Raw genomic sequence first — 14,071 nt, forward strand, 5'->3', positions numbered from 1 at the left:
CTCCAGGAAACCCCCGCAGGTGAATAACCGCGTTACAACCCGACCCCGGTACCAGCCCCAGCGCACCCCCCCCGCTCTGACGGGCCCCGGGGCGCCGGACGAGGGCTCTTCCGACGGCGACCGCCCGCCGCTCGCACCGGCGCTGCCGCCTCTTCCCCCCGTCCCGACCGGGCGAAAAAACTTCCCCGCGGCGGCCGCTCCCCGCAGCTGCCGGCGCCACGACGCTTGCGGGCGGCCCGGGGAGAGCGACCGGGGAGGGAGGGGGGTGTCCCGGGCCGAGGGGGGGGTGTCCCGGTGCGGGGCTCCCGGCGCGGCGGGATCCCGGCCCCGGCAGCGCGGCCCCGGCAGGGGGCGGCCTCCTCCCGCCAACGGCCCCGCGCGGGCCCCGGGCTCCCTCAGCCCCGGGCCGAGCCCCGGCCCCGGCCGCTGAAGAGCGGAGCTGCCCGGGGAAGGAGCGGGGACGCCTGACCTGGCTGCTCCGGGCGAGGCGCGGCACCTCCGGGGGCCCCCCGCGGGCGGCAGAAGCCGCCACCCCCCTCCCCGCCTCCCGCGTCCTGCCGGGCCGGAGCCGCCCTCAGGGAGCCGGTGGGCCCGGGGCCAGGGAAGCGGCGGCGGGGGCTGCGGGTGCAGCCGCCTGGGCGATGCCCCGGCGCGGGGGCTCCGAGCCGCGCTCCCCCGGCACGGGCACACGGCTCCGGGGCGGCCTCGGCACCTCCCGGGGTAAAACCCGCCGGGCACCAGGGGCCTGGCTCCTCCGGCTGCCGCCGTTCGCCCGCTCCCGCGGGGCTCTACCCCTCCTCCCGCTTCACCCGCACATTTCCCTGCCATGGCTTGTGCACACACAGATTCATATTGCCCAACAGAAACGGCCCAGAAATCTCTGAGAGTTTCAAATCGGCAGCAGTGACGCTGTTTGTGACCAAATGTTTGTGAAGAGAAATTAAATCGAACTGCTTGTGATTTACAGGATGTCCCGACCTGCACAGAAACCCACCCTTGCGCTTGCCAGCATCCTCAGCATCGCTTTCATCACCATTTTGCACTGGTTTGTAACCAGTCCTTCCACTGAAGGCGCATCCATCCTCATCCCTCCTGTCAGCTCCCCGACAGGCCATCAGGAAAAGTGAACTTGTGCATCCAAGTATCTCGCTGTGCGAGGCTTGGAGAGCCTCAGCTGAAAAGCAGACCCGTGCTTATGCACGGACGGAAGGAGGTGGAACATCTTCCCGAGGGACTGCGCTGAACTGCTGCTCGCAGATCGGATAGTTCAGTTCTATGGATTCCACTGCAAACTACAAGAGGTATAAAACTCCTTTTTCTCGTTATTTTTTTCATTTGCACTTCCACTCCCTTTCCTGCCTGCTTGTTCAACAAGAAAAGCCTTTCCCAGGACCAAACCACACTGGGTCTAATGGCAAACCTGCCTGAAAAACAAAAGAAAGACTAGGAGTAAGCACAGAGCTTAGGGCTTGACTCGGAAAAGCAGAACCCATGATGTGCCATCACTTCCAGCTAGCTAAGAGAAAAAAGAAAAGCACTCAAAATAGCTATTAACAGACACTTCTCTGTCAGCTGGTAACCCCAAACCAAATGAGCACTAAAATACAAACCACCACCTAAAAAGTACGCCTAGTTCACAGACACATTCACAAATTTTACATTGAAAAACTCCGTCAGAATTATAATATTAATTGGCTACCACTGCCACTGTAACTCCTTCTGCCCTCCTGTTTGTTCTCAGAACAAAGTAGCTTCTGGTATATAAAAACATGTCTGTTACAGTCTTTCAAGAAATATAGCACAAGCTTCATTAATGATTAGGGAAAAGTTGGATTCTGCTGGAGTCACATTAATTTCATCAAACATTTCATTATAATAATTAACTTCATCCAGCAATCATGCTACTGATGGTCTGAATTAATTAAAACTACTGCTGTGTTTCCTTTCCTTTTTTATTTGTTGTGCACCGAAAAAGATCAGATTTACTAATCCATCAGAACATTTACATTCATAAATCATTTCTGTTCATCATTTATATAAAAATTTCACACATCATAATTTCTTACTTCTCACAACAGAAGGGGCACCTCTCCTAATGACCAGTCAGTTCTACTGAACACAAAATAGTTAACAACACAACTAGGGTTTGGGTAGTGCTCTCACAGATGACTGAAAATACTACATTTCTTGATTTTTATCAAAATTATTCTAGGCATGGGGCACTAAAGAAAGAAGAAAAAAGGAAAGTAAAAAAACCCAAAACAAAACAGAGGAATCCTTTTCCAGTCTGGGCTTGATATTCGGATCTGCTCTGTAACTGCTTCTGTGGATGTAAACTGGGTCTAACAGAGCTGGCTCTGGCTAGAACGTTTTGCAGCACATAACCGAGCAATCTCGTACAATTCCTGAAAGTATCGATAATGCAGAACCGTAACACACAATCACCTTCTGAGGCTGATCTCTCTCAGAGCAGAGCACAAAGTAATCAAAGCTGTACATCTTTTCTCTGAGAAAAAGCATTCTGGAGACAGGCACAGCTCAGAAACAGCGCGGTAAGCGTTTAACTGTTTCCAGTATCGAGGCAATAGATGGGGATGAAACACATCAAGTGAGAAAAGTCCGTCCGAGTATTACCTCATTATTTAGGTATCTTTCATAAGAAACAGCACTGTTTACCTGCTGTATGAGTTATGTCTACTATTTATCTTAGCTTCATTGCGGCAACACATTTGTACTTTCGGAAAAAAAGAGCATTAGAGAACTGAGAAAACAGCTGCAGTGTTTACCTAAAGATCAAAAAACACACCCACTAATTGCATCAGCGTGCAGCAGAAGTGATGGACAAAGAATTCAGAATGAGCAAAAAAGCAGCTGCTTTACGTTGTCTTGCAAATAGTTAACTACACTAGCAACCCAGTGAAATAACAAGGCAAATATTTCTACCTACTGCTGGTCTTAGACAAGTATCAGACCTATCTGTGTGTCTGGCTGGCCCAAGGAGGAGTGAGCACGTAAAAGTTTGGCCTCGTGGATTTCTGGCCAGAATGGGGCTGCACATTTTGCTTTTGTTCAGATGTTTTCCTCCTTTGGAATCGCCTTCCCTTTGTTTCAACTAAGCCACATTGCTTTTTATTTCCTCTTTTGAAGGCATTGTATTAGATACCTAGGCATCCTGAACAGAGTCACCAAATATGTATGCAAAACACATAGAAAATATCTCTCTCACACACACATGTATAAGATGGGCTTATTAAACAGTGGCCTGATTTTTTCTATCACTGTAGCTCCTGTTTAGTCATTTTTTCCAATATATGTAACACAAACAAAAGCAGCAGCTATCATCCTGAAAGCAAGCTTGTGGCTATTATATTTATTACATATACTCTGTTTAATATTACAGTCTCCTGAATAAGAACAGCTAAACTGCTGAAGTATTTGCCCCATGAAGGCAGCGGTAGCAACATGAAAAAATAAAACACAAGTCATGTATCATTTTCCAGATGCATTCAGCAAATCGTATCATTTTTCTACGATTCTTTTCCAGTCCTCCTTTAGAAACACAATTATCTCAGTCAATCAAGGTTCTTCTGTTCTTTTCAAATACCTATCAATTAAGAATAAATACAAAGAAAACTGGCTAACGTTATTTTACATGTGAAAATTGGTTTCACAATTGAAAAATAGTTAATGAAATGTCTCAACTAATCTCTTTCTAAATAGCAGCATTTTAATCTGTAAATTGGAAAAAAACCCCACATTCAGAGGTCCAGATTCTGCTGTCAATTACTTCACTAAAAACCCAGAAAAATTCTCTGTACATTCCTGGGAATGTTCCCAAGTTACAGGAGTGTAAAGAAGAACAGAATGTGGTCTGGGGAGGGGGGAGGCACAAAGTACCATCTCCCCATGTAAACATGTTTATTTTTTTCCTGAAAAGCAAATGGTTTTGATTAAAAGCTTGTCCTGGCTCTTATCATGACAATGCTGCTTAGTTATTTTGTGGGTAATCTTTTATTGCAAAAGCTTTTCTTTTCTTTAGGTACTTACAAACAAAACCCAAATCTTTGCGTGCCTACTGAACAGGAATGATACAGCCTTCCTCCCTCTTTTTTGTGTCCCTGTTCTGGAAAAAACATACCCTGCTAGCAACGTGAAATTAAATAAAGTTAAGAACAGCAGCACTAGGAGATAGCACTAGGTAGAAATCAGCAATGCTTAGTCACTCTGAAAATTTATAACATGTCCAGCTTTAGGAGTCACTCTCGTAAGGGCCTGAGATCCCTCCCATCCGAGATCCCTCCCGTCCGAGATCCCTCTGTCTGAGATCCCTCCCGTCTGAGATCCCTCCCATCCGAGATCCCTCCCATCCGAGATCCCTCCCATCCGAGATCCCTCCCGTCCGAGATCCCTCCGTCTGAGATCCCTCCCGTCCGAGATCCCTCCCGTCCGAGATCCCTCTGTCTGAGATCCCTCCCGTCTGAGATCCCTCCCATCTGAGATCCCTCCTGTCTGAGATCCCTCCCGTCTGAGATCCCTCCCGTCTGAGATCCCTCCTGTCTGAGATCCCTCCTGTCTGAGATCCCTCCCGTCCGAGATCCCTCCGTCTGAGATCCCTCCCGTCTGAGTCTCTCCCATCTGAGGTCTCTCCTTTCTCACGGGCAGGGTGCTCAGAGCACCAGCACCCAACAGAACTCCCCCCTTGAATGAATGTGGGGTTTTCTGCACAAGAAAAAGTTTGAAGTTGACATGAATTTAGTTTTCTGAATAAATCCCACAGGGAAAATGAGGGGATTCATTCTGAAAGCATACAACGGCCCTGGCCACAAACACGCGCTGCTCTGCGGAATCCAGCTCAATGCCCCCGACTTCAGTGGAGCACCCACGTGAACAGAATTGTTCACACTCAGAGGCGTCCGCGGGAGGACGATCTGTAACACACACCCCCCCTTTTTATTAGCACGGAGCTCACACTGACATCAGCTAAATAAAAAGTAAGGAAGTGTAAAAATGTTTTGTACCCTCCAACCACGTCTAACTACAGTATCTTTGACAATGTTTGCTGCTTTGCTTTGGTGTTTACTAGTCCAGTGTTTCTTAGGACCAGGATGAAGAACTTGATTTTGCAATCTAGGAATTTTATTCTGAGTGCCAAAGAGTTCAAATACAGGAGGTTGTATCCAAAAGACACCCTGGCTACTTGTGAATTATGAATTCACCGAGTCTGACAAGAGCACGTATCAGCCCGCAGACAGACATGCTTACGGACTGTTAGACAGTTTTTCTTTTCTATTTATCTTACTCTCTCAGTTTTGGTGACAACCCAATAACACTCGCAGCCATCTCTATTCTTTGAAGCTTCACAATCCAGAAAAATTATTATCAGTTTCAATAAAAGAAGTAACCACCAACTAACACCAGAAACTCTGCAGGAGAGAAAGTAGTGAGACTTGGGTTTGTGTAGCAGTGGTGTGAGAGAAAACTAGGAATGAATAGGAAATTCCAGAACAAACATGGTTAAATTGTCTCCTCTACAAATAATAATACAAAAATTGACAAAGATTTTAATGTGCTGCTGATTCCTCTACATACTGCCCCCACCAAATGAGCCCATAGGCTGTCCTAATCAATAGCTTAGGAAACAGTATATCCTTACTCTGACTTTACTCCTCCCCCCCAAAGCATCCGGTGCCTCTAGTTATCAATCACCATCATCTGCTGGTTTTTCACACTGGACTTTTTCATTCCCACCAGCTGGCCTGACCTAAGACTCTTCAATCTTTCGGGAAAGAAGGCTGAGGGGGAGAAAACATTTTGCTTTGCTACTCTTTCATTATATTCTGCACCTTTTTATTTTCTTCCTCCTGAAAAAGTGTTTGCTCGCCACCTGTCCACTTCTATGTGACTTTATTAAATTTATTTATTAAGAAGTTGTAAAAGAGTGGACATTACTGAGAACAAAATAAAGAAAAGAAGATGAGTGTGTATGATAAACAGCTGTTCTTTCCAATCAGGTTGCTGCATGCACTAAAAATACGCACAACCAAAAATCTCCAGATGAGGGACAAGGACAGAAGGACATGCAGTGGACTGGGCTTAGAATAAAATGTTATACAGCCCTCAGGTTTCTGGCAAATTTTGTATGTATTTGTAGCTAAGGATTTATAAGAACCTGGGAAAAGCCGGCAGCGCACAAGTTAACATTTTAAAAAGAAGAAATGTGTGTTCATGTAAACAAACCCTGTGAACTCAGTTTCTTTCCCCAGTCTGACTTTTTTTAGGAAACCCAAATTCAAAATATTTGGTTTTTCTCTTCAATATTTGTGCTTTTCTCCTGCTGCTGGTAAAAATTCTCAGTAACAGCTTCACCCCCCTTTTGCAAGGATGAACAAGTCACCTGCACAGACCGCTGAGCAGAACGTCCAGGTAGGCAGGGAACGGACTCGCTAAAGCTGTAGTTACATGCAGCAGCAGGCAGCGTACGCAGCTGCATCGTCCCGCTGCATCGTCCGGCAGCCCAAGGAGGTGCCCCTTGGTCCCACGGTTTGTGCCCAGATAACCGCAGGATGCGCGGAAGGGAGCCGGGCCAGCCGCAGACTCCCACCAAGCGGAATGACGGATGGTAGAAAACCTCAGTAACAGGTGAGGGAAAATGTAATGGCCCTGCGATATTTATCCTGTCACGGCCCCCAAGATATTTATCCTGTCATTCTGCGAAACTGAGACAGAGGAGCAGCCCTGTGTGTGTCACAGAAGGCACCGAGCAGCTCACGGTGCAAGACAAGGAGTTGATGATAAATGTTGGCTCTTGGTTAGAAGGCTCCTTGTTGTAAGAGCACTTGTGAGTAGTGGTGAGTGGGCACGGAAGCAATCAGCAGCTCATTTTAACTGAGCAGGCTGAAATGTAGAGCTTTGTGCCTCGATCTCTTCAAGATTGCTTAAATCATGAACAGTTGTGATATTTTTGGTTTGGTGTTGTTTTTTTTTTTTTTTCTGTATCCAAAGTTAAGTTATTTAAAAGCATTTTAAAACAGGAACTAAGGTCACAAAGTGGGCTGACATTCTGGTGCACCCTGAGCTACTCTCATTTTACATGAGCTGGCTTACTTCAGATTCACTCTAGCTTCCCTGTCTGCCACCAACTTTTAAATGTTTTTGTGAGAAGTATATTTTTCCATCCTCAGCTCATTTTTTGTGTGCATCCAAATACGCCTCCTGTTTGCTAACTGGTAAGAACATTAAGACTGCATTTCTCATTTAAGTTAGGTCTGAAACAGCAACTTATATTTGAATTGTGCTCAATTTAAGCTTTGTGAAACTCCCGACTTGGATTGCTCAGCTTGAATCCAGTTTGGGGTTTAAGATTCAAAGAACTTTACAAACATTAGCTAACATTACCAAAATCCTATTAATTCTATGTAATATCCCTCGCCCACACCCCCACCCAGACCCTGCTCTACCAGCGTTTCTGTAACACACCCATCAGGTTTATACTTTTCTCGCTCCTCCGCAGACTCCCAGACCATCTCCCACTCTCACCCCCCTCTTCAACACAGACAACAACTGAGTCTGCAGCGTGGAATCGCGCTCTCTGCCCACCACTGTCAGCTGGTAACATAAACCTTCTACAGTTTTGATGGCAACAAAATACCCAGCACTGGTTTCCATTTGTCTCGTTGTGTTTTGTTAAGATAACCTATGTTTCACACCAGGTGTTAACGTTTCACACGATCTTCCCCACCACAAAAGGAGCCAGGGATTGAGAGATCACATGAGTTCAGGGGTTTTAGATCATTCCAGGGACGCTGCAGCAAAGCTGCTGAACAGATGAATCCCTCGGTCGCCTCCATGCAGTGCTGCCACTACACACCATCCTCTGGGCAACCCACCCCAGCACCTGCTGAAGGGGTGAGGTGAGCACAGCAACCTAGAAGCTGCTGGGGTCGTTACCTGGTCGTTAACGTGACACACGGCGAGATTCTGCTCATCACCGGAACAGGCCACGCGGATGTACTTCAGCCAGTTCCCAGCTCCACTCTGGCTAGCATCAACACAGAATTTCTCATTTCCCAGGTCATCAGCAATCTGCAGAACAGGAGAAGAAATACATGGGTCATCTGATATCAAAGGGCAGCTACAGAAGAAAGAAAGAAAGGAGAACTATTTGCAATGCAGGATTCCAAACAAGAAATGGAAAGGAGGAAGCTGGATGGTATGTATCATTAATAAAGAGACATATGACAAGACTGAAATCAGCTCTTAGTCCTAATCTGAAGTTCCTGGTTAGCAGAACCCCCAAGGACATACATGAGAGCTGTCCACGAGTAACAGGCTCAGGATTGCAATTGCTGCGGAGACAAAGACACGGCTCTAGAATCCACACCAGCTGAAGCAATCAAAGCAGGTAACTTCTCCAGACTGTGCTGATTTTAATGACAAGGCCCTTGGCTCCATCTTCACATTATCTATTTTATCCTTTCATGCAGGATCATTTTTTGTTATAAATAAAAAACTACATTCCCTTTTTAAGCAAACTTTCAAAACAGGTCACTTTCCACAGTGCTGTGAAATTATATTTTTAAAACTGCTATAACAAATGATACTTTCATTTATTTAATTACTACATGAGAAATTCACTGACTAGTCTAGAGGATCTGTGTGGTTCAAGGTGAGATAAAATTTGGCTAGTGTGCAAAAGAGGTATCCTTCCAAATAAAACCCTCAAATACTTAAAAGTCCAGGTGTGAAAAAAAAGGGTTTATTAAAGGGTTGTGGTCTAAAGAAAACTGCTCTTTTACCAGGAAGAGACTTAGCACTTATTTTTTCTTAAGACAGTAAAGCAAGGTCGATGACACAGAAACAGGGAAGATGCTCAGCATTCCACACCGACGCTTGTGACGATCCATTTTGCAACTCACACACAAAAGCACATTTAAAAAATTACACAGGACACCATCAAAATGAGGAAAAGGCCTCTGAGTCCTGAGTGTGGCAAGACTATTCTGCTCATGAGTGGGCCTCCTTTTTACAGAAACTCCTTTTTTCCCTAGACTTAGATTTCCCTCTACCCCTACCAGACCCTGTGTCATTGCAAATTACTTCAGTCATCAAAAGCTCTTAACATGCTTTTACTAGCAATTAATTCTCTCAAAATCTCATGGGATACGATAATACTTTCCCATCTATTTCAAGACAGAGAAAAAAGAAAAGGTAGGAACAAAGAAAAGGAAAAAATTAAAACGCAGCGACGACAGCAACAGATCAAGTATAAGGTCAGGCTGAGAAATCTTGGAGCGACGCTGTCAGCCAAGATCTTGCTCCCTGGCTCCCAACACCCGCGGAGCGTCCGGACCGCGCCGCATCGGCCCCGCACCCCTCCAGCAGCAGCCCCGCACTCCCGGCAGGCAGACCCGGCCTCTCACATCCAGCACGCCCCACCTTCTGCCAAGCTGTGCCTATTAAAATGGACGAAGGGAAAATCACGCCATTGGCATGTGGCTTCCTCCTTCCTAATCAAAATAGAGCACTGAAGCCTCAGTGAAACGCTGCATTTGCTCCCAGAAAATGTGTTTGTTTGGGAGAGAACTGGTGAGAGGAACAACCCTCCCTGCGCTCAGTTTCATGAATCCCCTGCGTGGGGACGCTCTGGCCGTTGCTCACCAATCCTACTTCCGCAGGTTTAGCGGAACAGACGGGCCTCGTCTCTGTAACAGCAAAGCAGGAGGTCAAAGAGCCGCATTAATATAACGCACCATAGAATTTTAAACAAAAACTACACACGGCAACACCGTGTGCCCAAACTGTCCTGTAGTTTTATAACACGCTTGTGAGGGATTCCTAATAAACTCACTTTATAGCTCAAGAAACAAGGCAAAGAGATGACACCCAGCACCGCTGTACTCTTGCATGTTCCTGTTGGCGTTCAGGACCCCCTGACGCCGCGGCAGCTCTCCGGATTAGACTCCCAGCTCTCAAGTTGGGCATTCAAAGATAATGAGGAACACACAATTAATGGCCACTTAAGGCAAGTTTGGCTTCAATGACTTCCTCAGAACACAGCAGCAGAAGCAGTGGTGGAGTTTAGTTTTCAATTCAACTGTCTTGGCCACGACACATCATCCTTCCTCTTGGAGAGAACCCTGCCTTGTTCGTGCCTCGCATTCCAGCTTCCTGAGTAAATAAAACAGGAGTTGCACAGGCAACGTCCTTTGCCACACTGTCCCAGTTAATTTCTAGAGCAGATCTGTCCACTCAGGTTTGGTAAATGAGAGGGAGCTCCCCTCTCCAAACCAGTATTGAATTCACAAGTCAAAAACTGCATCGGCGAGACGTTCTCTGCAGACGATCTTGTTAAAATTCTGTGAGCAAATTCTGGTTTATGCGAGCTAATTCTCAGTCACTTGTTTCGCTTTTGTTTTGTTCACTTGGTTTTTAAAGCAAGCTAACAGCAGCCATCCCTCCTTGTGTCTTCACACGTCGTGCACGTGGCTCACCGCTGCAGGAGGTTTCGTGACGCACCTCAGCAAAGCCGGCACCGTGCAGGCGCCGCGGCAGCGCAGGTCCCACCCTCAGCAGCTCGCAGGCTCTCTGTCCTCGAGTCGCAGAGACCTTGTGGTGCAGGAGAGGGTGAATGACGTGTGTTCAGGCTCTCAAGAGGACTGCGGGGCAGTTAAGCACAAAGCTTTTGCCCATTTCCATGAACTTCACCCCATGCCACCTAGTTAATTGCAAGTTATCCAGCCCTGCTCTGAACCCCAGTCCCAAGCATTTTGCCAAGCAGCCCTAACTTCCAGGACTCAGATTTTTTTTCTCCAAATCCCAGGTTCTTGCCCATCAGCCCTAGCATCTTTTCCCTCTCTTGCCCCAGCAGCACGTGTTCTGAGCTCGCAAACCTCCCCTCTGACATCCCCTCGCCAGGATAAGCCTCGGTGCCCGCTCCTCCTGTGCAGTCTCCCTCCTCCCTCCTTCCCACCTCCACTCTACCTGGCACCGGGTCTCCTCACTTGCAAAGCCCTGGCCCGCTCCCCACTCGCTCTTCGGTCCCCACGGCTCGATCCCATCGCTTCTCACCACTCACCAGTTAAACAATGATAAATCTCCTCCCACAGTGAACACAGTTCCCTTTTCTAAGGGGAAAAAGGAAAGGGAGCAGAGGAAACTCCTTAGGCAAACGAGTCGCAGATCATTAGAACGTGTTACTGAACGCAGCCAAGAGCTGAACCCAGCACCGTGCGCTGGCCACGTTGCCCACCAAAGCCCCTGCTCTTCCCTAACAAGACACTTTCTCAAGAACTGGTACTTTATAAGTGCCCTTGTTTACCTCCCCTTGAGCTCTACTCGTAATAGCGAAGGCCTGATATACGGCAGTAATATCACAGGAAGCCAATTTAATGTAGTTTGAACTTTGCAAGAAAAAAAACAAAAAAAGAAACATTCTTAATGTGGGTTGAAAAACTCTACTGAGTTTACTCAAGCTAAAATAACGAAAAATTCTGTTTTATCTCAGGGAACCTCTAGGAACATGGAGGCTGAGTAAAGCTGTTGACTGTTGTTGAGATTAAAGTCCTTGTTTTGGCCTTACTGACCCCAAATTAGCTACCGAAGCTGAGTAGCCAAGCCAGCACCTTGAGGGGCAGGAGGGGACACACACCTAGACAGAAAGTGGTAGCAGCTCCCACAGAAAACAAATCCGAGATGAATTGTCAGTGGTGAGCTGTTGATTTGAAGCCACTGAACGGTTTGGGTATAGAGCATGTAATTTTTAATGGTTTGAAGAAGCAGCGTCCCACTATCCTCCCAGTACCATTAATTTATACAGCAGCAATCAGTGAAATTAAGTCACCCTGGGAATACAATATGGCAAACTCCAGGACTACACAAATAGTCTATTTTACTTCACAGCTGTATCTTACAGTTTCATATTCTTTCTTCTTCATATCTTTCATATTCTAGAGTTGTTTGGCTGAAGACACTCAGATAGCTCTGGGAAACCCCAGAATTCAGCTCAAATTCACCAACTGTTTTGCAGGGCCCCTGCACAAGGCTCGACAGCTCTGCTTCAGAATGAGGTCCTGGCTTAGCTAGAAGTCACCTGAAACTCTGTGGTTTTATCTGAGTGGAGCTTTAAAACCCAAACAGGGGGTGTGAAATCTCACAGATCAAAATGAGAAAAAAAGAGGTCGTATGAAACCCTGAGAACTTAAGCCCCTGTTTTTCACACACACTCACTCTACTCCAGAAATAGAACAAGGCATCGCGAACTACGGCCCAGCAGCATCCCTGCACGGTGCTTTGCATCCTGCCATCCCTCAGCGAACGGTACGCTGCTGCCGTTATCCGTGAGGAACCTCTGAAACCAGAACAGCTAGAAAACAAAATAAATGTTACGGAGGTCAAGGAGAGCGGACAGAGTATTGCCAGCAACACCGCTGTTAAACAGCAATAGGTCACCGCTGGCCAGCCGAACTGCAGTGAAGTAATTACGCGAGTCCTACTACCCCGTTGCATCTATTAGTAAAAGGCATCATTTTTAACCAGGGAGTTTCCCAGGACTTCTGCTCACAGGTTTCTCCTTTGCAGTTGCGATGGGCTGGAAGCGTGCGGGCAGCCCACGGCTGAGAGGCTGCGGTTCGAGCTGTGACAATCTAACGGTGCTCAGGCAGATGGACAGACCCCAAGGGGGTGAATCCCGGCAGCGCAGGGGAGTATCTGGCCCCGGGAAGAACCGCCAAGTGTGCGGGCAGCTGGAGCGCAGCGGACAAGGGGGGAGAAGCACCGCGCAGGCCTCCTGCCCCGACCCCGGCCCCGCGGCCCAGCAGCGCGTAGCGGCAGGAGACAGCGAGCCTGGGACTGAGGTGCCGAAGGGAGCCGCGACACGCGGGATCGAGTTCTCAGCCTCCGCAAGCGTCTCCCCGGAACGACGCCCCTTCCTTCGCGTCCGGCCCTCACCTGCCACCGAGGGCCAAGAGCTGCCTTCCACCGCCACCGCAGTGCAGCTACAGAAGCAGAAACTCCTTCAAAACTGCATGTTTTGGGTGTGTCACCTTTTACACACACCAGGGAGACCTGTCTCTGACTTACACTTCTTCCATGCGCTGCAGTTTCACTCACTCATTAATTCCAAGGAAGAAACATTCATCAGGAATCAGTAAAAATCAATCACAATAGGATGTAATGATGTGAAACAGATTATTAGCAAAGTTGTTTAGAGTGGCTGCTCTACAGTTTTGCTTGCTGTAAACCCTTCTAAGTCTAGATTTATCTAGCTAATTTTCAAGGAACATTATCTGCCTGATTAATAATAGCATTTTTTTCCTGTGTGCCCACAATCCAGGAGCAAACAAAGTTAAGTATAGGTTAAGCTACTAGCTGTTTAGTGCCTGGCGATTAGGTATTCATTAGATACTTGCAATTTATCGCAGCTACAAAAATAAAAGCAAGATAGTATCTACAAGAACACAGGCTAGTCTTATAAATCCTGCCTTTAAATGTTCCACAAAATATCAGTATTTGCAAACACACAGTATTGGCCTTTCCCCTACAGCTGAAGTAAGAAGTACAGGTGATATGTCCAAGGTTGGCAAATACCTTAAATGTTAATTTACCAGGATGCTTCAATATTTGTCTAACAAAGTGACAAACTGTCAGAGAGGATGATTTTTCTCAGACTTGGTGAGATACAGTGTGTGTAATCCACTGATCGTACAAAGTGCTGCGGGAGCTGTTACAGAGTCAGGGCGTTCTCGCGCGAGTCCAGCTCTTTGTGGTTGACACCTCTAATTAAAGATCAAGTTCACACACTCACGCTCTTTTCTGATGTTCTACATGAAAGTTATATCACAATTTAAAGAATACTGAGAAATCCAATAGTAATCACAAATCACTATCTGCAGTATATAATTTTTTTCCTCTGTCAAATGTGCACACACGGAATAATATTCTAAGTCCCTCTTCCCCCCACCTTAAAAAACTCCGGAAAAACAAACTGAAACCTGTTACCACATGTTCTTCCAGTACAGACCAGAAGGAAATCAGAAATTTCCTCTGCTAAAATTCTTCAAACCAACTGTTTACA

General features: G+C 46.8%; 1 protein-coding gene across 2 annotated transcripts in view; it reads right to left on the bottom strand.

Annotated features, from left to right (window-relative positions):
* Window positions 1–14,071, bottom strand: part of PRDM16 (PR/SET domain 16) — a 342,713-nt gene that overhangs the window by 48,352 nt on the left and 280,290 nt on the right. For both annotated transcript variants that reach the window (XM_074848082.1, XM_074848081.1), the window contains exon 4: window positions 7,948–8,082. In XM_074848082.1, coding sequence (XP_074704183.1) covers window positions 7,948–8,082 — 135 coding nt within the window. The remainder of the gene's footprint in view (window positions 1–7,947; window positions 8,083–14,071) is intronic.

This window comes from Strix aluco, chromosome 22 (genome assembly GCF_031877795.1).
Source record: "Strix aluco isolate bStrAlu1 chromosome 22, bStrAlu1.hap1, whole genome shotgun sequence".
Classification (NCBI taxonomy): domain Eukaryota; kingdom Metazoa; phylum Chordata; class Aves; order Strigiformes; family Strigidae; genus Strix; species Strix aluco.